Consider the following 23535-nt stretch of genomic DNA (forward strand, 5'->3'; position numbering starts at 1 on the left):
AGAGAGAAAGAGGGAGAATTATCGTTTCTCATTCTCACTGAATTGGGAATGAAGAGTTGAGTTGGAGTTTCTTCATTTGGCGGGACACTTTTTTCAAAATCTGCACTTCAACCGGTGAGCTCGGAAGAAAGATTGTGGTTTTCCGATCGGTTTGATCGCCGGATTCCGCCATGTCGGAAACGGAAGGTAGTGACGTTGATCGTATTGTTCGTAGTTCACCTCCGCTTCCTCACGGTGATCTTACCTGCTCTAGAAAAACCGGTCGCTGGAGTTGCCGTGAACAGAGAGTTGACGGTGAAAATTACTGCCTCAAACACAGCAGACGTCGAAAAAAGGAAATTTCTAAGCCTGTTAGGTATTCTGAAAATTCATCTCAGGAAAGCGAAGAAGAAGACAAAGGTGAGAGACTGAAAGAAGCTGAAACCGGTACTGCTTCGGTTAAGGCCGAAGAGGAGGATGAACAGGATGCGCGATGTGATAGGGTGGATGGAAGAGGGCGTTGTAAGAAGCCGAGATCAGGTCAAGATACATTCTGCGAGGAACATTCTAAGTCTGGTAGTCGAATTAAGGGAGCTCAGTCGAGGGTTAGGGTTCCAAGAGGCGAGATTAGTTTCTCTCCTGAGGAAGAAGATGATGAGGTTGAGTTGGGCATTGTGCCCAAGGATGGTCTTCGTTGCAAGCGAAGTGATGGGAAAAGCTGGCGGTGCAAGAATTGGAGAATCCATGAACAGAGCTTATGCCAGAAACATTATCTGAGCAGTGTTTCTAAATCCCGAGGATTGAAGGCTCGAAAGAAAACTCAGAAGAAGGACAAGCGGACGAGTAAGGGTTCGAAGAGTAATCGACAAGGAAGGTTTACTGACGGTGAAGAAGAAGAAGAGACAGCAGAGGCAGAAGAAGAAGAAGAAAAACAACAACAACAAGAAGAAGAAGAACAGGAAGAAGAAGAAGAAGAAGAAGAAGAAGTAAGCGAGGAAGAGCTTCCAAAAAAGAGGTGGAAGAGGAAGAGAAAGGGAATGAAGAAGAATGAAGTTTCTGAAAGGCCTTATCGACCTAGAAAACATTTAAAGGTTGAGGCCGAGTCTGAGAAGAAGATTTTGACTCGCGAGAGAAAAGCTGACACGGCAAAGGTGAAGTGTGAGGTTTCGGAAAACGAAGAGGAGTTCGTCGGTGCGATCGGATTAGATTCTGTTGCTAGGGTTGAGAATGGAAGTGGTGAAGACAACAATGCATGTCAAGGAGAGATTACAGGCGAGAGGAAGATAAATTTGCGAGCAAGGGAACAGGAGAAACGGAGACCTCATAAGACGATGAAGGGTTATAAAAGGAATAAGGATGTAAGTCAATTCTCAACTAGTGCTTGCTTAAAGATTCATTTTTTTTTTGTTAATTTGGGATGGGTAACGAAATTTGGTTTCAATTCTTGATCTCATTGGAGGGACAGGGATTAGTTGAGGAGTCAACCATGTGCCATCAATGCCAGAGGAATGATAAAGGCAGAGTTGTTGTATGCAAGAAATGCAGAAGGAAACGATATTGTGTCCCCTGCATGCAAAGATGGTTGATTCTTATCTCGATCTTTTCTTTCACCTGCTACTTTCATATTATTTCCCTGGCTTTCTACTTTCTGCTATCTGTATCTGGAAGTTTCTCTTTAAGTTTGCATCTCTATGCCTGATTATTCCAGTCGTGCCTGTATTGGTTGTTGCTTATAAAAATGAATATATTTTAATTTTTCTTGTAGTTGCTATTGTATTTGTTTGTATCATGTTTTTTTGGTATGCCAATGAGTGTTCTCATTATTTACAATGCTCCAATGAGTGTTCTCATTATTTACAATGCTGGATGTTACAGATGTTTCAAATGTCCATAGCAAGGTCTGATTAGTAGCATGGTATGAAATCTTTTAAAATTTTGGAATTTCACAGGATTTTGAGATCTTGAGATCATAGAAACATGATTCAACTTCAATGAAGTTGACTCAATTGACGTTGAAATTTTGGTGAAATCTTGGTGGAATTTCATGGATTTTAAGGGTCTTCTTGTAATAGCTACAAAGTAGATACATAAACTCGCCAAAATTTCATGCGAGACACTGAAGCTCTCATGTGGGTTCCATGTTGTAATTCTTGACCATTTTGACTATGTTCTTACTCAAATCAAGGGAGAAATTCGAGATCCTTGTGCAATGTACATTAATCAGATGGACTTACAGTGAGATTGAGCAAGGCTGAGATTCTTATACTCAAGTCGACTCTATTTAAGGCACTGAATGAGTCTGAAAGCTCTTCTGCAAGTGAAGTGCGGGTGAGGTTGTCTATGGAGCTGAATGCCTCAAGTCAATATCCTTTTGTTGCGGAACTTTTCTAGCTCTGTTTTTTCTGGTACTTAAGTAACAAATACAAAATGAGCTATAAGCTAATGAGGTCCATAGGAGGAAAAGTTGCTTCTTACCTGGCTAATTAGATTCTATTAGCCTAAGTCTTGAGGAGTTTGTTTGGTGCTGTATTTGTTATGAGTTATGACTTATGAATATGAAACAAAAACTCACGTAATTTTTTGGTGAAATTTTGCCAAATTTGCTTGTCTTGACCCTGGCAAGAACACCACTTTGTGTTTGGTTTTAGTAAAAAAATAACATTGCCAGCACGTTTGTTGGCCTTAAATTAGGCTGTACACAAAAAATTAGACCAGAAAACCACCTAAAACCCTCCAAAACAATCAACCTAAATTGTGAATTGAACCATGTTTTGCCAAAATTCTGATGAGATCTCGATATCTTGGTGTCTCAACCTTGTTGAGACACCTAGATGGGACGAGATTTTAAACATTGCTTATGGGTTGGTGTTTTGTAATTTGTAAATTGTAATATTGAGATTTGACTACTTCTGGGGTGTTCTACTGATGTCTTATGTGTTTGTCATGCACATTTAACATCAATTAAAATTGCTTCTCATTATGCCAATTTATACTTCAACCATATTTAGATTTGTGACAATACAATAATCAGTTTTGTCCACATACAACTAAGCATGTGCGAATCAAAAAGATCAATTTGTTTTATCTTGTGGTAAAAGATAACCTTGGAAATGTGTCTATTGGCCTTAAAATAGGCTGTCACCAAAAACCATGTCAAAATCACCCTTGAAACCCACCAAAACCATCAACTGAAACCTGACACAATTTTGTATCAAGTGCCGCTTCCAACTTTCAGTGTCCTGACCTGGTCGAAACACCCAAATGAGACGAGTTTTCAGACCTTGGTTAGGAGTTGTTAGGAACTTTGGGATTCCTACAGCCCAGGCCTTGTATCTATGACTCTGTGATTGTTGATTGTATGGTTCTATTGTCATTGGTGAGGGTGGGATCATTGGTTATCTAATTCTTTAGTGGTGTGGTAGTTTGATGAATTGCTCAGATTCTCAGATCTCACCCATAATTGGTTGTAATGATGAAGCTGTGGCCATTTTCTTCTCCCAACTAGTAATGGGTCATAGCATTATTTCAGAATCCACACTAAAGGTTTGATTTATGTATTTAAATGGTGCTGGTTGCATACCTGACATTGACTCTCATTCTATATAGCGTTTGGGGCCTGGAGAAATCTGGCAGACAAAGCTATTTGTTGATAGTATTTAATTAGAATTTTGAGAATTGCAAGGTAGTTCAAGTCCTGAGGACACCTGGAACAGCATGCACAAATTCCAGGGTGGAAGAAGGGGCATACCCCGTGCATGAAGCTGAAAAGAACCATAGCCAGTTGGGATGAAACAGTGAACAAGAAGGGACACAGGAATTGCTTATGTTCTCAGTTCTCACTCTTAATTTGCTGCTGGCAAAATGGAGGTCGGATATCCTCCAATGTAGCCAGCTGATGGTGCTGAAGTTCTGATTTGTCTTGAATCTAGTGGTATAGTGTCTAAAATGTCACCAAAACCTAAGTGGCAGATAGGAAGTACTGGGAGTGGACAGAAATTGAAAACTAAGTGAAAATAGAAAATAGCTTGTGTGAAAACATGTAGGTCTCCCTAGTTCAAGATTTGATGCATCAATTCTGGTCACTTTATAGTCCTAGTAGGAAGTAACAGCATGTACAAATTGGCTCACTCCAGCCGTTAGATGGGCTGAATTTTCAAGAAGACTGAGAACACATAGGTGAGGCTGATATGCAGGAACAGAAAGTTCAGGAAGATGACAAGTAGGTCATAGAGGGATTAAAAGTAAATCAGCAGAAAGAGAATGAAAACAAGGACGGTAGAATCAAACAGGAAGATGGATTCAGTTTAGCTTGTTAGACTTCCACACATTCATCTTGTAGCTTGCTGAAACTGAGAACAAATTAGGGGGAAGAGGGGATATGAGCTGGCTCCCCCACCAAAGCATATGGGAGCCTTCATACTTCCTAGGTTTGCTGCTGATTCAACACTGTATCATACATCTCACATTGAGAACCATGTTTCTTCAAAAGCCAGAATCATGGTAGAGGTCCCCCTTCTCTTCTTACATAACTGAGCCAGTGAACCCTCCTTGAGTGGAAGGGCCTTAGCAGTGTAGAATCTTGTAAGATGCTATTGCAATGATATAAAATCTACTAAGAGGGAAACTGAAATAGAATCTACTAAGAGGAAAACCGAAAATAGAAACTTCTACTTAGTAAAGACATGGAATCTAAGAGTGGCCACAAAGTAGAAACCAAATAGATCCTTTGCTAAGACACAGCCCTATATTCTCATGTAAAAGTTCTCTCCATGCAAAGGACGTAACATGGGGCCCACACAAGCTGCCAAGAGTTTCAACCATCATGTTATGGGGCAAAATATGAGATCTAATATGAACCAGGATATGGGCTTGGTTTAAAGTTAATTTGGCTTTGCAAAATTTGAAATTATGTTTGTAGGGTTATATGATGGAAATTTTGAGGGGGCAAAATATGGGATCTAATTGGAGAGGATTATTCAATCCACATATTGGACAGAATAGATGGTTGGTCTTGCGATTTGAGTTTGTGTGTAAACTGGTTATGCAAAAGGTTGGTCAGATTGCAGCACAATTGAATGGCCTAGTTAGGAGTCTGTGGTGGTGATATGGTCCAAAGGGGATGAAGATCTGATGGTTGGACTGGGCAGAATCGCTAAGAAAAACACCTTGTATTTGCTCTGTTAGAAGATAGTTGTAGGTTTTCAAAACAACAGCTTCTTTGTGAATGAAAATTGAATACGATTGGCATGTGGATGTTAGGTGTTAAGGAATTCTTGTGCAGCAGCTTGGATGAATGAAGGGGGGATGATATGGAGGCATAGGGTAGATGTTGGATGAATCCTGGGTGGATCCTTGTGAAGGATGGTTTACACGAATCTATAATAGAAAGGGGAAAAGAAGAGAAGGTGGCTCGGATTAGACCCCCCTTGCCTAGTTCAAGTTTCCCAAGCTTACTTGTAGGACAAGCTGTTGTAAAAGACTGATTTGACAGTCAAAGAAGGAACTAGGACTTTAAACCCTGTACCCATGACCATGATCCTTGTGGAACTTGAACAACCAGGAAAATGACACTTGGACTTGGAATGGCAAGACATAATTGGTGAACTGGACTTTATACACCAGAAGCCACAGCAGCCAAGTTAGCTCAATGCCGAAATTCCATTTTCCCCACACTCTCCTAACAAAACTATTTGAGTTTTGGCTGCATTCTGACCTGGCCAAAACCGTAGATTCTATCATTCATGATTCATCAGTTTCCATAGGCCTGAAACCCTATACTTAATTTGTTGATGACTTAAATCCGGCAAGTTTCCATCATCCAAACTCCTCAAAACCATCAGTGACGGCTTTGCTAACACCCAATTTACATAACCAAATCATTCAACCCCATTCCTGACCTAACAGTAACCGTGAAAGTGACCAATTTGAGTTGCCTGTTCATTGAGGATCCTGGTTGTTACTTATTTGCTTCTAGCTGATCTCCTATTGATCTAGGACTACATCAGTTGGGACTTTTTGAGTCTTGGATCTCTCACCTGCAACTGTCTTAGATGTTGAAGAAGGGATTCTCTTCCTATTACCGATTGCGTGAATAGTCTTGAATCTCATTCATGGATTCATTGTCATTGTCATAGAATAGCTACCTATTTAATGATTCAGGCCAGCTTACAGAAATAGAAAGTAAAAAAATAGTGACTAATTGGAATAGAAGCTACACAAATTTGTAGTCCAGCATTTTTGTACATCCAAGGGCAACTGAATTAGAAACTGCTAGGTAGCAATTGAGGTTATTGCTTAATAGCAAGTTGCAAGAATTTTTTGCACCAGTTTTGGGTCTTATAGAAGATCTGATGGGCTGGCTCGATCTTGTTCTGCTAGGCTGGCTTAGTCTGGTCTTTCCTGGCCCATTAGAACATGGTTCAATGCATCAACTGCTGCTGGACCAATTTGAGTGTTCTTCTTCTTCTTTGATAATCTAAGCCAGTCATGGCCCATGGGTTCTACATCATCAAGCTTCCAGTTGCAGGATAGGCTTCAGAGAATATTCCTGAAACAGCTCTCCCTGTGCTTGGGTTTGAAGTACTGGCTCTAATGGAAGCAACCTGCATTTATTTAATATGCAGTGGTGTTTGAAAGTTTATGGGGTTGTGACTTGTCACATACTAAGTTCTGACTGAGAGAAAGACAGAATCTAGTAATTTTTATGAAATTGCAGTCCTGAGAAATGAGAATAATGAGGTGGGTTGTGGAAGCTCAAAATAGGGAAGGTTAATTACTTTTGTTGGTCCCAGTGATGCAAGCCCCATTCGTTTCACTTTTGGCCTTTGCCTTGGGAAATTAGAGAGAACAAAGATAAATTGTAAACTGACTTTAAGGTGCTAAGATTTGATTCCACTACTGTCTAATTTGAACAATTACAATGATAGGTAATGTGGTATTAGTGAGATTGATTATGGATGAATGTGAACTTGAAGCAGCAGATCTGAGCTGCCTTATAGTAGATTTTCTAGATTGTCATTCATTCAAATTGGCAAGCTTTGAAGTCCAGTCAACCAAAATTTTTGGAGTTGGAATTTTATTTCATAGTTTTCAGTCATCAAATGGTGGATCCTCACCTGATTCCACACACACACACACACACAGTGGGGATCAAGTGGATTCTCACTGGCTTCCAGTAGCATAAATAAGTTTCAGTTATATCATAAGATTCATATTGACCAGATTAACTTGTTTAATGTTGGTGATTTTGTTTACTCAAATTTTATTTGCGCTCTATCTGCAGGTATCCTACATTTACTGATGATGAGATTGAAAACCTATGTCCTTTTTGTCGTGGAAACTGCAACTGCAAGGCATGTCTACGTACGGATAAAGGAGTTAAGGTTCGTATCTTTTTCATAGTTTATTGGTTCATTCATTTGGCTTCTATTCTCATGAATGACATATAATAACTTTTTCAATTGTAGGATCTGAGGGACTCAAAAATTAAGTTAACTGAAAATGAAAAAGTTCAGCACTCTAAGTATCTGTTACGTTTATTGCTTCCATTTCTTAAATGGTTTGTTCAAGAACAGGGAAAGGAAAAGGAGATTGAGGCAAGGATTCAAGGTATGATATACTTTACATTTCTAATTTTTGTTATTGGGTAGATTTTAAGATTTAACTGCTTTAATCAATAAGGTTATTATGTCAAATCGAAGTTGTATTATCCTTTATTCTCTGATTGACCTGGTTCAGTGGGGAGCAATTTTGATGCTGGACTTCAAAAATATAGAATGCCTGTGATAGAACGAGGTGCTATGCCTTAGTTATTTATTATTGAAGTTTACATCCAGAAGATTAGCTAATAAATCAGCTGGTTGGGATTTGCCCAAACAGATAAGTATGTTAATGCATGATGTGTTGACATAAGACTGATAAATGGCAGAACCTTGGATGGTTTGAGTAATGAGCACCAGTTAAGAGTAAGAGATATAGTCATGGTGATTGGCCAATGAGTGTTGTTTTGAGTGGTTGGTTCCAGGGATTGTTTCACCAATTGGATAACCTAGATAGTGCATTGAATGAAGTTGATGAGTCGATTGACCTATAGACGAATATGCAAGCATACATTTCATGCTTGTTTGAGTAATAGCAATGAGATTCCTCAATATCATGCTAGGAATGGCTAAAATTTCCAGAAGAAGATGCCATTCATTTGATGAGAAATAAAAAGGAATATTGAAAATTCGAGGGGTTGAAGCTGAAGCAGCTACTTTTGAAGTAACAGAAAGAAAAGCAGCAGTTGGAGTGGGAGAATCAGAGTCCAAAAAAGGATCCCTCACTGCTTTTTCTCATTCAAAACTGTGCATGAGACTTTCATCTTGCACAGCTCCTAAGTGATAAAAGGAAGAACTCATCTTCTTTCTTTTTTTGATTACCTTCCTTGCGTATGAATGAGACCTAATCAATTCGATTTCTAAAAAGGGTATTTCCTTAAACAGCGTAATTTTGCTAATTGGGTGTGAGCTGTGGACAGGTGTAAAGCTGACAGAAACCAAAATACAGAAGGCAGTTTGTAAAGACAACGAGCGTATGTATTGGTAAGGTCTTTTCGTTGGTAAATTGTTACTTTCATTATTCATTAAACTTGTTTAAGGCCTTATGTCAAAAACTTATTTTGGGCAGTGACAATTGCAAAACTTCTATTGTTGACCTCCACCGAAGCTGTCCTAATTGTTTGTATGATCTGTGCCTTACTTGCTGTGGGGAGATACGTGGTGGCTGCCTGAAGGGGGGTGAGGAAGAAGTAGCTATACAATTTTTTGATAGGGGGAAATCTTATTTGCATGGGGAAGAGGAAAGCCGGTCTACATCTTCTCGTCCACAGAGGTCTCTAAGGATGAACCAAAAAGATCCTATTAAACCGTCGTCAATAGACGATGAGGATCTTATCAAAGCAAAACCAGTGGATCATGGAAATGTTATCCAATCAACTTCAGTGTGGAAAGTAAATGAAAATGGTAGTATTCCTTGTCCCCCAAAGGAAATGGGCGGTTGTGGTTGTGGCCTTCTGGAGCTGAAGTGTATTTTCGACCAAAAATTTCTTTCGAAACTGGAAAGAAAGGCAGAGGAAATAGCAGAGAAATACAACCTTTCACATGGTGGAACTTCATCACAATATTGCTCTTGCTTTGACCAACCAATCGACTGTGCTAACATGAATTTACGGAAATCTGCATCTCGGGCAGACTCCAATGACAATTATTTATACTGTCCAACTGCTGAAGATGTCCAACATGGGGTGCTGGAGCACTTCCAGCAGCACTGGATGAAGGGCGAACCCATTATAGTACGCAAGGTGCTTGAACTCACAACTGGCTTGAGCTGGGAGCCTATGGTTATGTGGCGTGCATTCCGTGAGATCACAAGCGAGAAGAAACGTTCTGCACATCTGTCAGTGACAGCGCTGGATTGTCTGGACTGGTGTGAGGTTAGTTAAATTGCCTAACCTCTTTTATGGTATATTTTAAGTTCCTAAATTTTGAATTCTTTTATATCCAAGTGCACTTGAGCAACTATTTTAGCTGTCTGATATGCTTCAGGTATCGACCAGTGGTTTTGTTCATTGGCATTAATTGCACAGAAATTACATAAATCAGTTGCAAAGCATTCTGCATAATGGTTCAATCGTGATTTTATTATTTATTTTTCTTTTCTAGTTATGTTTATAAAAATGATTGATCTCCAGCAAGATATTTCTTTTTACTTTTCAATGGGTAAAAAAAGGGATGGTTTATTAGGAAAGGGGACCCAAACATGAGACCACATTATATGGCCTGGGTATCTCTATAAAGGTAATACATTCATGTATTCAGCTCAACATTTGACACATAGAATTTGGACTAGCAACTCATGATGAGGCTGGTTGTATTCCAATTTGTGGGTGGTTATTTGTTGTGATTTATTTGTTAGCTTCATTAGTCTTAAATTTTTTAAATGTGTTATAGATTAAGTTTATAGGGCTCAAATATAGCAGCAGGAAGTGAAGGCAGCATGAGTCAAGGTCTAAAAGTGGCCTGGTTATGTGTGTGTTTTATCAGCCATGTGTGGCTGAAATTTTGTGTTTGCAGGGCCAGAGTAGTGTCTCGTAGGTTTATGTATAATTCTATATTTCTAGTTCAAGTAGGATCCTTTATTTAAATCCTTTTTTTTTTTATTGTCATTCAAGTAGTAATAACTACTTAAAAACTACTAGTCAGCAAAGGAGTCGTTTCATTTTGTGTCTCACATTTAATAACTATTAGGGCATTGTAAAGTTCAAAAAGCCCCAAAATTTTGATTCGTGCATGATAGGTGAGTTGCTTCTGGCCTAAGAACTGTAGGAAAGAGTGAGGGTGAGAGATACGATACCTGAGAGAGGTTATTCAATTTATGCTTCACTTTCCTCTGTTTCACTAGAAATGTATTGAGTTATTAATAAGGGTTAAGACATTGATGAACTATTCTCTTGATTTCTTGTGGACTCTATCATTCCTTCGTCCATTATTATACCTGCTAATCAAATCTCATCATCTATATTGTAACAGATTGGTTTATCCACATGCGTCTACTCCATTTCAAGCATATTTCCATAATATAGTATCAAATCTTTTCATTCCAGTATGCTAATCTGTTTCATATTTCACCCGTGACTTTGAAATATTAAAGGACTACCAGAGAGTTGCTCAACCTTGACTTGGAGGGGTTTTGGTCAATTGTTTCTCTGCGACTTAAAATTCTCTCAAATCTTCCTACTTATAATGGATGAATTAACCAAAGACATTCAAGATGAGGTCCCTTGGTGTTTTTTTTGTTGTTGATGATATTATGTTGATAGATGAGACTCAAGTAGGGATTAATACAAAGTTAGAATTATGGAGAGTAGCTTTGGAATCAAAAGGCTTTAAACTAAGTAGAACAAAGACAAAATATCTAGTTTAATAGTTTGCCACTATTGTTATGATTGGGTAGACGATTAGGTGGTGAAACTTGACGATAAGGAGATTCCTCAAAGTGATTGTTTTAGGTACCTAGGTTCAATCATAAATAAATAGGTGATATAGAGGACGACGTTTCCCAAATAGTTAAAATAGGGTGGATGAAGGGAGAGGTGAGTTCGGGGTCTTGTGTGATCGTCATATTCCATTAAAGCTTAAAGGAATATTCTATAGGATCATCGTTAGACCAACTATGATATATGGTGCAAGGTGTTGGACTGTTAAAAATAATCATATAAATAAACTCGGTGTAGCAGAAATGAGGATGCTAAGATGGACGAGTGGCAAAACTAGGAAGGATAAGATAAAAAATGATCATATTAGAGTAGGTTTAGGAGTTGCTCCCATAAGTGTTAAGTTTCGAGAAAGTCATTTGAGATGGCATGACCACGTTTATCGAAGACCTATAAATGTCCCTGTACAAAGAAGTGATATAATCCAAATTGAAGAAACTAGAAGAGTTAGGGGCAGACCTAAGATAACCTTAAGAGAAGTGGTGAGAAAGGATACGCATAGCTTAGGCCTTATATCTAGCATGGCCTCAAACAAAACTGATTGGAAGGCAAGAATTCATGTAGCCGATCTCATTTAGTTGGGACAAGGCTTGTTGTTGTTGTTCTTATTTACCCAAGGAAGTTTAATGTTAGTTTAATTGCTTTATTTCCATCCATTGTATTCCAAGATCCATACACAAACTTCCTATTTTTTTTTTTTGGGGGGGGGGGCACCGGATCTTTTAGAGAATAGGACATAAAAACCTTACATAGCCTCCTCTAACCCTAGCTTGAATCGGTGCTAGCAATTGGTTTGAAGGCGAACCAAAGACCATGAAATCACAGGTTACATGGTTCTAGACGCTGTTTTCCGCCATATTTTGGTATGTTAACAAGTTTCAACTTGATCACCTATATAATTATCTTTTTCCCATCAAAACTTCTGGAACCTAGCACGAAACTAGGACAAGAAAATATTTATGCTGATGAAAAAATTAACTAATTGTTTGTTTATTAAGATTTATTCAGCTGGAGCTCATATATGCCTTCCCATATTTGTTCTCCTCCCTACAGTCCCTTCCCTTCCTTGTCTCTGTTTGTTATCTCTGTTTCATCTTCTCCTCCACCATGAGTGACTCAAAGATTGGGCTTTGTCATTTGGTTCCTCCTAGACAAAATCTCCAAATGTAAGTTCACTATAGTTGGCGATCTCTTTGGGAGATCTCTTTGGGAGTAGTCCTCCATTCAACATCGTCAAGATTTCCTTTAGCAAACAATGGCAACCTTGAGGTTCGTCTGGTTTGTTTGGTGCTTACCTTTTGAATATTGGAATGTTCATCTTTCTATTTTTAAATCAATAGTCCTCGTGGTGGCCCACAACATATAGGAGAAAATCTGTATTTTCCATCAGTTCAAGGTCTCCCTCTCTACCTTTGGTGTGAAAATGGATGTAACATCATTGGTTTGGTGATTGGGAACACACTCCACTCTTACGGAAGAACTAGATGGACCATCTTGCCTTTGCAAGAATTTGCATGGAGGTCTCAGTTGATGCTCCTATTCCATTGGTGATCATATTTGTGAATGGAGATGCATACCTTTTCACCAAAAGGTCATTTGTGAGGGGATTCCTCCTCCTATGTCTAACTTGCAAAGTCTTGGGTGCCAAATGCAAGTCTGTTCTATCTACCATCCTAAACATGTCCAGCCTACAATTGTTCCCAAAGTGGTGAGAAGTAATATCATGGTCTCCTATATTAGCAACACTTTGTACACCTCTTGGACCTTTGTTTCCGCCTCTAGCTCTTGTGGCCCAAGTAGCATCCATCATCACAAATATCTTCGCTAGCTGCACTCAACGCCTTGTTCACCCTCCAATCCCGATATTGTTAGACTGAAGGTTTGTCATGGAGTTACCAATTGTCGAAATAGATTCTTGGCTTTGCAGTCATTTGTCATTCATGATGGAGACAATTGCTTGTCCTTCTTTGGTGTTGATATCAACCTCTGTGGTTGATACATTTTTCTTTGAACCCTTACACCTCTAGTCTATACTCTTTGCCAACCGTCTTCACTTCTTCCACTTTCTGTGCTTGCTATCCCTTATCAGCCCTGCTCTTATTGCCTCAATTGTTCCCTGCCTACTTTGCCCCCTTCTCTATCCCTAATCTTGGATCTTTCATCTTGCATAAGGCTTTCGCTCATCTTTTTGTTCCTTCCACTTCCCCCTCTTGTCGATTAGTAGAGTAAGAAAGCCATAGTTCAACAAGATACAGGGGCAGAAGTTCCTTGAGTGAGAGTCGGTGACAAACTCAATTAGTCGGGTCATAGTAGTAGAGCTATAACCATACAGTAACAGAGAAAGCTGGCACTATATTTACAAGATCCAAAAACTGAGAAACAAGCTTGAAAGGCCATGGTTTGGATGGAATAGGTAGATAATCTCCTAAAACATGACAATTGAAGCGAATCCAAAGGGGGCTAATCCGGTGAAGAAAGCCCTTAGAGGCAGCAACCAAAAGTCCATCCACCACTGCAGTCATTATGCTAGATATAGCTACTTTACGGTGCTTGCCCTTATTAAATATTTGAAATCCTACTTCATTCCTAATTCTAACTATTTCTGAGATTATAATCACTTCATTCCTAATTCTAACTGTTTCTGGGATTATAATATGTTTCCATCTTATTTAGCCACATATCCCTGTTTCTTGTTATTACACCAAAGTCCCTGATTCTGAAATTTTATTAAGAGTTAAACCCATAACCGTATTATATTCTAGAATTGTCCCTTTGCCTTTTTTAATTCTTGACAGCTGCTGCTTTTACATGCTTACATGTTCAAGTTCATGGTTGCCATTGCTTGTTCAACATATTTAGTCACTGGATACGAATCATATCAATTTGGGGGTTCTAATTTTTGAAGTAGCCATATATGCCCACATATCAATTACCATAATGGGAGATTGGAAGTTATCACTTGGGATCTAATTACTTGATGGTTATTTTTACCATGAATTACTAGAATTTGATTGCAATGCTCTACTTTTGGTTATTGGTTTATTTTGTCCTCTTTTTTTTTTTTTATTTTTTATTTTTTTAATTTTATCTACATGGGGTGTTTGTAGACTTATTACATTATTCTAGACTTTAATTTTAAGATGGTGTTTTATAGCAACAATATCTACCCAATTGGTCTGCAATAACCTATATTGCTTACTTGGTCGACATTAACTCAACTGTCCTTTTACCTACCTATTTGGTTCGGAGTAACCATATTGCCTTTACCTAATCGGTCCACAGTGAGCCATACTACCTTTTATCTACCTACTTAGTCCGCAGTAACCCATACTATCATTTATCTACTTATTTGGTTTGTAGTAATCCATACTGCCTTTTATCTATCTGCTTGCTTCACAGTAACACATACTATTCTTTTACCTATCTACTTGGTCCGTAGTAATCTATACTGCTTTTTACTTATTTACTTGGTCCGTAGTAACCTAATTGATTTTTACCTCCATATTTGATCCGCAATGTTCAATATTGCCTTTTACCTACCCATACTTGTACCAACTTGCCTTATTGCAAGAGCTTATATATAGATGTTGGAGCTAAAATTTTTATCTAGCAATCCAAAGATCTCTGCCTACCACTAGCAGTATTTGGATAGTGCCTTTGATGTTGCCATACTTATGGATTTTGTTCATCTTGAATATTGCTGATTGTTCTCATTATTGGATGGTTGTTCGGCATTGAAGAATTAAAGATTGTCTTTTTAAGCCGTTGTTGATCTCTTAGATGAAGTTCTTTTGGTGTTTATTGGTGCTTGCTATTGCTACTTGTGTTTAAAATGATAGAGCTTTTAGTATATTTTCCTGTTATTCCAAGCTCTCTAGCCTTTGATATGTATACTCCAGCTTCATGAAGAGTGTTAAAATATGCATGGAGTGGTAACCGCATTATGTGGGGTCCACCATGGATTGGATTAGATTTTATTTTATTTCTTTAGCTCCTACTTATTAGATTAGGATATTACTTTCTATTTGCTGCAGTTTCTATTTTTATGCAGCTTGACTAGTAAGCAATACTTAGGGAGATGTGTTTCCTTTCCTTTTTTTTTTTTTTGGGTGAATGAATAATATATTAGAAACAACAACAGCACAACAGAAAAATAAAGGGCAAACAAGAAAGAAGAAAGAGGGGGGGGGGGGGAGGGAACTCAAGAGGGGGAGATGAAGGAGCAGCTGAGGCCCCAGAAGCTAACAATCAACCTATTTCTGGGGCTGTCAGCAACAGGGGGATGGGGGAGGGAGAGCAATCTAGATGAAACATCAAAGAAGATGGCTTTCCAAATCAGATCTGGGGATCGCGATTTGGTGGTCCATCTTCTAAGGTTGTGCTCTCACCAAATGTGATGGATGGCGGCACAAAAGACTAGCTTGCCAAGGCGGTCGCAGATGGAGAGACCAGCATAATTCCTAGAAATCCAAAGCCAATCATGATCAAACCCATGTGAGCGCCTCGAGCGGGGCCAAATGGATGCAAAGGCTCTATCCCAAAGGGGACGGGAGAAGCCCATGTGTTTCCTTTCCTTCTTGTTACTTGGATATCAAGCAAGTCTATTTTAGGATAGTGATATCTGAAGATTTTGTAATGAGATTTAGGGATTCTGAAGATCTCTCTAATATGAAAACTTTTCAATAATAAGGATGCTATTGAGGGGGAGAGCTGCATCTAGCACAATTCTCCATTCTCTCCTCCTCCTCCATCTCTTCTTCTTCTTCTACACCACTTCTCTCTTCCTTCAATTTTCTATTATTTCTAGTTATTTTAATTTTAATTCTGTTACAGGGTATTAGAGCAGTGACTACATGTCCTATCTGAATTTTGAAAGTTGCCGGTTTGAGAGTCATCTATGAGGATGTTTGTGTTCTATCATTGTTGCCTATTATCTACTACTGTCTGCTTAGTTTTTTGTCTTCTTAACAAGGTTATGAAGGTTTAAAGATTCTAAAGTTTGGTTGTTTTTAGATCAAACTTGGAATCTGATACTAAAAGAGGAGGATCCCTATTACGAGTGGGCATGGCTACTAACTTGTTGCCAGAAACCAGAATTCTTGCTTGCTTTTACTATTTAGCTTCTTTGTTAGTTGCTGATACTGAACCACCTATTGTTCTTGATTTTATTTTCTGATTGACCTTATCATTATCTTTGTTGCTACTTAAGTTGTGATTTACGGGGTGATGCACTAAAGTGGTATCATGCATATCTTAACAGTATATATACACGATCCATGAAGCACAAGGCAAAAGCATCATCAACTTAGATTCGAGGGTTGCTGAAACACTCCTCACACCAGTCCATACAATCCATGTTTGTCATTGACGGATGTGTAGAATGTTTCTTTGATCTCATGGAATGCACGCTACATAACCATAGGCTTCCAGCTAAAGCCAGTTGTGAGTTCAAGCACCTTGCATACTATGACCGGTTCACCCTTCACCCCTTGCTGCTGGAAGTGCTCCGGGATCTGGGATCCCATGTTGGACAGTATAAATTATTGTCCTGGAATCTGCCCGAGTGCAGCTTTAATGTTAGCACAATCAATTGGTTTGTTAAAGCAGGAGTAATATTTTGAAGAAGTTCCACCATGTGAAAGGTTGTATTTCTCTCTATTTCCTCCGCCATGTTTCTCGAGTTCCAAAAGGAAATTTAGCTCGAAGAATACACTTCAGCTCCACAAGTTCACAAACCGCAACCACCCATTTCCTCCTTTGGGGGGCCAAGAATGCTACCATTTTCATTTGCTTTCCACACTGAAGTTGATTGGCTAAGTTTTCATAATCCACTAGTTTTGCTTCGATATAATCCTCATTTCCTATTGATGTCATTTAATACGATCTTTTTGGTTCATCCTTAGTGATCTTTGTGGATGAGAAGATATATAATGAATCTCCCCATATTCCCCATACAAGTATGCTTTCCCCTTGTCACAAGATTGCATGGCTACTTCTTCCTCGCCATTCTGTAGGTAGCCACTATGTATTTCCCTACAATTAGTAAGGCATTGATTATACAAACAATTAGGACAATTTTGGTGAAAGTCAACAGCAGAAGTTTTTCGATTGTCAAGGTTCTAAATTTTGCCCATACTGTACCGAGATGACCGAAATTTTGGTGAAATCTTGCCAAAATTTCAGAATATATTTTTTTAACCGTTAATTTTGGTGAGGTTTTTGGGTTATTTTGGCATGTTTTCGATGTCCAGCCTAATTTGAAGCCAATAAACACATTGGGAGTGTTTTTTTTGCCTGAAACCTAATCCAAAGTGACGTTCTTGATTGGCACATGCTTCGGTATATGCGGGCAAATCTGGAAGTCTGGAACATTAATTTTAACCAATGTAAAAATGTATATTATGCAAGACAACACTAAGATTTTCATTAAATGCAACAACAAATACAACAATTATAATTCAATATACAAGTATGTGTCGGGTTGGATCCATCCCTTGGGTTATGGAGTATTCTGAATACTGGGCATAAGCACGTCATGACATGGTATGGATAAAGTTATCCATAAAGTCCGATCACTAGCATAGCTAGTTGTGTTGGTCCTAATCATGGTAGAAGATCTCACTCTTGAGTGAGATTTCAACCATCTTGGTGAGATCTTGGTCGAGATATACAATTTTTTAGCTTAAACTCGGTGGTGTTTTAGGGTCCCAATTGGGTTGAAACTTGGTATTTAGCCTATGTAAGGCCTTCTGAATATATTTGTGGCCTTGGATTTGTTAGAAAACAACCCTAAGTATGATTTCTAAGTCTACCTAGAGTGTGAAATCGAAATGTTGTAGGATTAGGGACTGCAAAGTTATACAGTTATGACAACATGCAATATAGAACCTTTTAAGGCATATAAATGAAAAGCAAGTGTATCAAATGCATCTAATAACCTAAATGTTATCAAAATTCCATCCATAAAAGTATCACAATCTCAATTTTCAAGAATAGAATAATAAAATTATATAACCATTAGAAGTTCCATATAAGTCATTAAATCATAAGTTCATAAGACAAGTAGAGAATGATTGTTCTTCCTTCGATGTTGTAGATGTGCTAAGAGTAGTTGCAAGTGAAAATCCATTAGAAATCCACAAAAAAAAAGGCAAAAATTGAGAGTTCCAGCAAGATCCAGGGCGAGATATGGCAAGATATGGCGAGACATCCCAACTCTCTGCTCTCAACCTCCATCTCGTCTCGCCTACTTGAAAAACGAGATATCTCGCGAGATCTCCCACCATGGTCCTAATGGATATCCAAAGATGGAGTCCATAAATGATGCATCTAGTTCATTTCCATACCTATACGTAGACATGCTAATACAATCAACAGATGAACCACTATATCCTTAAACCATTATATCCTTATCCTTAGTCATAAGCCTTGTATGGTATACCTTGGAATTTTCAAAATTTTCAAGGTTTCAGCGTGATTTTCGAAATTTCTTTGAAATTCCACTGAAGTTACCGAACTCTTGGCAAAATTACCGAAAATTCAAAAAAATCTGAAACTTTTCGGTTTCGGTGGAAATTTTATTTAGCTCAGTATCGAGATGACGAATTTTCCGCAAAATTTTGCGATATTTAGAACCTTGTTCACAATTCATATGCTCGTTGTCTTTACAAACTAGCTTTTGTATTTTGGTTTTTGTCAACATTATGCCCTGAATCCTTTTGCCTCAATCTCCTTTTCCTTTCTGTGTTCTTGAACAAACCATTTAAGAAAGGAAAGTAGTAAGTGTAATAGATACTTTGAGTGCGGAACTTCTTCATTTTAGTTAATTTAATTTTTGAGTTCCTCATATCCTAGACTTCTTTTCCCTTTCACCTTACCTTGTTTTGTGATGGATGTTACTCCTATAGTCCCCTCTCCCTTCCCTATTGGGCTCTAGCCTATTGTTCTTGGGTCTTACATTGGGCTTTTCCCATGACCTTGAGTTGTCCCTATCCATTCTAGATTTTTTTTCTTGAACAATGGGTGTTTAGTTTTTATCATTTTGGAATATTAAACTATTTATATTGGATCCAAATAGGGTATATTTTCTTATTTGTGAACAATATCTTATGTGAATGAAGAACATTGTACACAAAGAAGGGCCTATCTTGCTGTGAAGTCCAAGTTCCCAAGAGCAATCCATTCAACAAACTTGAGTTGAATCCACAAGTTCCATCTTGAGTGCTCTTCTACTAAAACTAATAGATGGATGCTTTGTTTGTTCATAAAAACTTTTTTATTCATCCAAAAAGAAAATTGATGTTTCTAAAATGCCAAAACTTAGCAGTATAGCAAAATCAGTTCAACAACACAAGCTTCTGGATCTGAAGACCTCGGTTTCTCGTTGACCTCGTAAACCAGCCTCGACATTGAGTTCTTGAACCTTGTTCTCAGTGCTTTAAATACAAGAAGCCAAGTAGGCGGATTGGTCCGAGTGGAGAGAAAAAAAAGGATTTTTTTTTGATCCTTTGATAAAAAGATTCATTCTCTTCATAAAAAATAGGAGGTAGAACCAATAACGATTTCTTTTTAAGTATTTCTAATGCCTTTGCCAATTCCTTGCAAAATCAAACCATCTCAAAGCTTATGGATATTCAATCCCTTCTATTCTTTTGATTCCCCAAGGCTTTGTTCCCTTGCAATGGAAATAAATGGTAGGGAAGTAACTCAAATTGATACTAAAATGGAAACATTTTATATTTATCACCTATCATGTGTATGTTACTAATTCCAAACTAATCCGAACTACCTTCTTTAATTTTTTTCGTGTATGGGAAGTCCGACACATTGTATTCAAGGTGTGGAATTTTGCTCAACTCGGTCATCTTGATACGTAATACATAAATTTTGGCGCAATATCACTGAAATTTTGGAATGTTTTCAACCAGATTTTGACTCCAAGTTTTAGGGGGTATTTGGGGTCATTCTAGCTTGGTTTTTGATGTCTAGCCTATTGAGGTCAATCAACACATTAGGAGTGTTATTCTTTGCCTAAAACATAACCCAAAGTGGTGTTCTTGATTAACACATGCCCGACTGTATGGGAGCGAAATTGGATGTTTGGAAAATGAATTTTAACCAATGTAAATATGAAAGTGATGCAAGAGAACCCATAGATCTTCATTAAAATGCAAGAAAAAAAGACAACTAAAATTCAATATGGAAGTATACAACTATGCAATTAGTTAATTACAACTATACAAATACAAGTGTAGAATAAGAAATAAGAATAACCTAAGCCATGATGTTGCCTGCTGTGCTATGGTGGCTCCATCATCTCATACCAAGGTGAATGCCTAGGTGTTTCCATCCCTTGACTTGGGCACAAGTTGGTCGCAATGATCCTCTCGCCCAACTAATGTACATAAAGATCTCATTACATGTTCCTACTATGGTTGTTGATGTAGTTAGCAACTATAGCTTTGTAGGCCACGTCATCCATACACCTAAGAAATCCTGATGGAGGGAATGTGCAATACGAATATGGAAGAGGAGATGGCTCCAGTGGTGGTTGCCATCTGAAGATGGATTCCACAGTTGACTCTGCCCCGGACCCATGATCATTGTAAACGAAAGGGATACCATAATGTCCATGACTAAAAGGGACACCATAGGGTCCATAATCGTAAGCCGTATAAGTAGATGTGGAGCCTTTAGGCTCATCCAAGCTCATGGATTCCATCAAGCTTGCCAAGCTGCCCACATCTAAAGCATGGTAGAACCCGTATTAGGAGGTGTCATTATAGCCATATTGATGTTGCTTCCCCTTTCCCTTTTGGTTGTATGTTGTAGGACAACCAATGCTAAACCACCATGGTGTGCATCTCGTGTTGCATGGGTGTAATAACTCACTTACACACCTGATGTATCTCTAAGGGGCAACTATGTCTTTGGTAGTGGAATCGGTATAGGTTGTCGAAGTCGTCCAACACCATGACCATTGTCATCACTATCATCATCCTCATCACTTGCAGTCTCATATTCATCCCCACCATCCCCATCATCATTAGAGTTTAACTAGGAGTGAGGGTGTCATTTGGATCCTCCAAATCGAGCGTCAAAGGCAAAAGCTCATCATCTTATGTGGTTGGGGCCATCATCCAATCCTCAGCCACAATACCAGTTGCCTCCTATGCGTGTGCCTGCCCCTCTATAGATGCCGTGAATGCATCAACATCAACTCTTGCATGACGAGCAATCTCTGGGTTAGGCCTCCCTCCAGGCTGGTTCAACATAGGCTCATCCTTGTCCCTCACCTAATCAATGAGGGGATTCTCATCATTTGATTCCACCTTGAAGATATTGGTGAGGTCAGTGGTCTCTTGTTGCCCCTTACCCCTCACTTTGTCCCTCATGTATCTTCAACCTAAGGGATTAGTGGATGAAGACTAGATCATTAAGGCGTCGGCTTCCCAATCTATTCTTCCTCTTCGAGTGGCTTAAGTTGAATGTACTGAAATTTCTTTTGCACCCAGAGACGGAGCAAGTTTTGGAGAGGACCCTGATCGCCACTTTTTGAGGTTTGATGCACTTGAACCATAAAGAACCCACCACTCAACTGCATTATGACAAAAACAGTAAATTAATACTTAGTAGATAATCTATCAATTTGTAAAATGTAATAATAATTATGGATCTAAGCCAGATCAGAGTTAGCCTATCCCTTCATGGCAACATCTGAACCAAAGGACCTAAATGCATCCCTAAAAATCTTCATCTACAATTATTTGTAAATTGTAATGATGGTTAGTTAAATTCTTTCAAAAATCAAATGCAAGTCTTAAGTCTTAATTCCCTACTATCTCACCTTGTTACTGCAAAAAGATTGTCGAGTTTGGCTCCAACGTCCCAATCACCTGCATCACGGCCTCAAGTTGGTTTGGGTTCAATCCCAAGCAGTCATTGTATTGATTTTTAGGGTTGAGATAAATAGGCTGCACAATTCATAAACTCACAATTAGATTTAAGATTTTCAGTAATATAAGAGTGAATTAATTATCAAGTACCAATCATAGAAGAAAATTCGACCGAAATTTTGGTCGAAATGTTTGCATTTTTAAAAAATGAAACAAAATTCCAATTATTTTGGAAAAGTGTCAAATTTCGACCGAAATTTCGAACATTTAAACATTCCACCATGTTTTTCCTTAGTTTTTGTTGATTTCTATCCCAATTTTCACCTAATTTCACCTAATTTTTACAACTCCTTTGCCTTCAAACACCTTTTTGCTCATTTTTTTTGCCTCCAAGCACCTCCTAAGCCACAACAACTACAAAGGAAAATCTGGCAACAATAGAATGTGAAGCATAAGCCATACCCAACAGTTCCAAACTTTTTCCTTTTATTTTATTTTATTTTTGTTTTGTTCATGCCTTAAATGATCATGTATTGCCTTGAAATTAATATATGTTTAGCTTAGGACTATGATCTGTGATTGTGTTTTATTACTTATCTTCATATTATTTGCTACCATTTTTCATTTTCTGACTTTAATAATTAAAAAAGTATATATATATATATATATATATATATATATATATATATATATATATATATATATATATATATATATATATATATATATATATAAATGGAACACATTCGGCGCAACCGGGAGACACGAATAAAAACCCACCGAAACGAACAAAGCCCGAAAACGCGAAAAGGGAGCCGACGGCAAAGAAACGGTCGACAATGAAAGGAAAGAGTAACCAAAACCAAAAACAACGACAACGCAACCCGGGAAGAAAGAAACACCGAAGGCAAAACCGAAACCACAAGAAACCACGCACGGAAAGAAAAAACCGAAAAACAAACAACAAGCAAGAAGAGAGACGAAACGAAACTCAAATGGCGACCAAAGAAGACGACGCACCCCCGAAGCCAATGGAAGCCCGGAATGCGACCGAGCAAGAGGAACGCCGAGACGGCGCGACCAGAGAAGAAGAAGGCGGGAGATACGTTGGGGTATTTTACCATTACAAAGAAAAGATAACAAACACACGCCACGGCTGCCCGTGGGTTTTATATATTTATTATTTAAATTAAAAACAACCAAACACCCACGGCTCCGCCACTTTATTAGAATATTAATGGGGGTAGGGATGTTGGTAATGTTCAATTAAATATCCAAAGGCAAATGACGAGATATTGTTTAAATCGGCGACATTCGCATTTCGCCGGTTCCCTAGTTCGCCCGTGCGAAACGGCGAAATTCGCCGAAACTTCGTTCTTTGTATATAATATAGGCTTCAACTTAATATATGTGAGACACCATCACTTGATCTAGTCGATCATTTTATTTTGTTGACTTGTTATATATGTGACAATTCTACCAAACAATTCATGTATGCTGATGATTCTATACCTGTATGCAATACAATTTGCACTTGTCGGAACCAATCATTTGTTAGTATACTTGAATGATAAATTTTCAATAAATTTTTTTTGGGCAAAATACTAGTTCCATTGTGTTTATTATGCT

General features: G+C 38.3%; 1 protein-coding gene across 2 annotated transcripts in view; it reads left to right on the forward strand.

The window, feature by feature from the left end:
• The window catches only part of LOC149012735 (lysine-specific demethylase JMJ27-like), a 44585-nt gene continuing 21050 nt past the window's right edge, over positions 1-23535 (forward strand). For both annotated transcript variants that reach the window (XM_089158324.1, XM_089158325.1), the window contains exons 1-6: positions 1-1337; positions 1445-1560; positions 7262-7361; positions 7446-7587; positions 8498-8561; positions 8647-9451. In XM_089158324.1, the coding sequence (XP_089014450.1) occupies positions 171-1337; positions 1445-1560; positions 7262-7361; positions 7446-7587; positions 8498-8561; positions 8647-9451 (2394 nt within the window). In that variant the 5' untranslated portion in view covers positions 1-170. The remainder of the gene's footprint in view (positions 1338-1444; positions 1561-7261; positions 7362-7445; positions 7588-8497; positions 8562-8646; positions 9452-23535) is intronic.

Source organism: Hakea prostrata, chromosome 6 (assembly GCF_041222555.1).
Source record: "Hakea prostrata isolate BN-2017 chromosome 6, UWA_Hpros_2, whole genome shotgun sequence".
NCBI lineage: Eukaryota > Viridiplantae > Streptophyta > Magnoliopsida > Proteales > Proteaceae > Hakea > Hakea prostrata.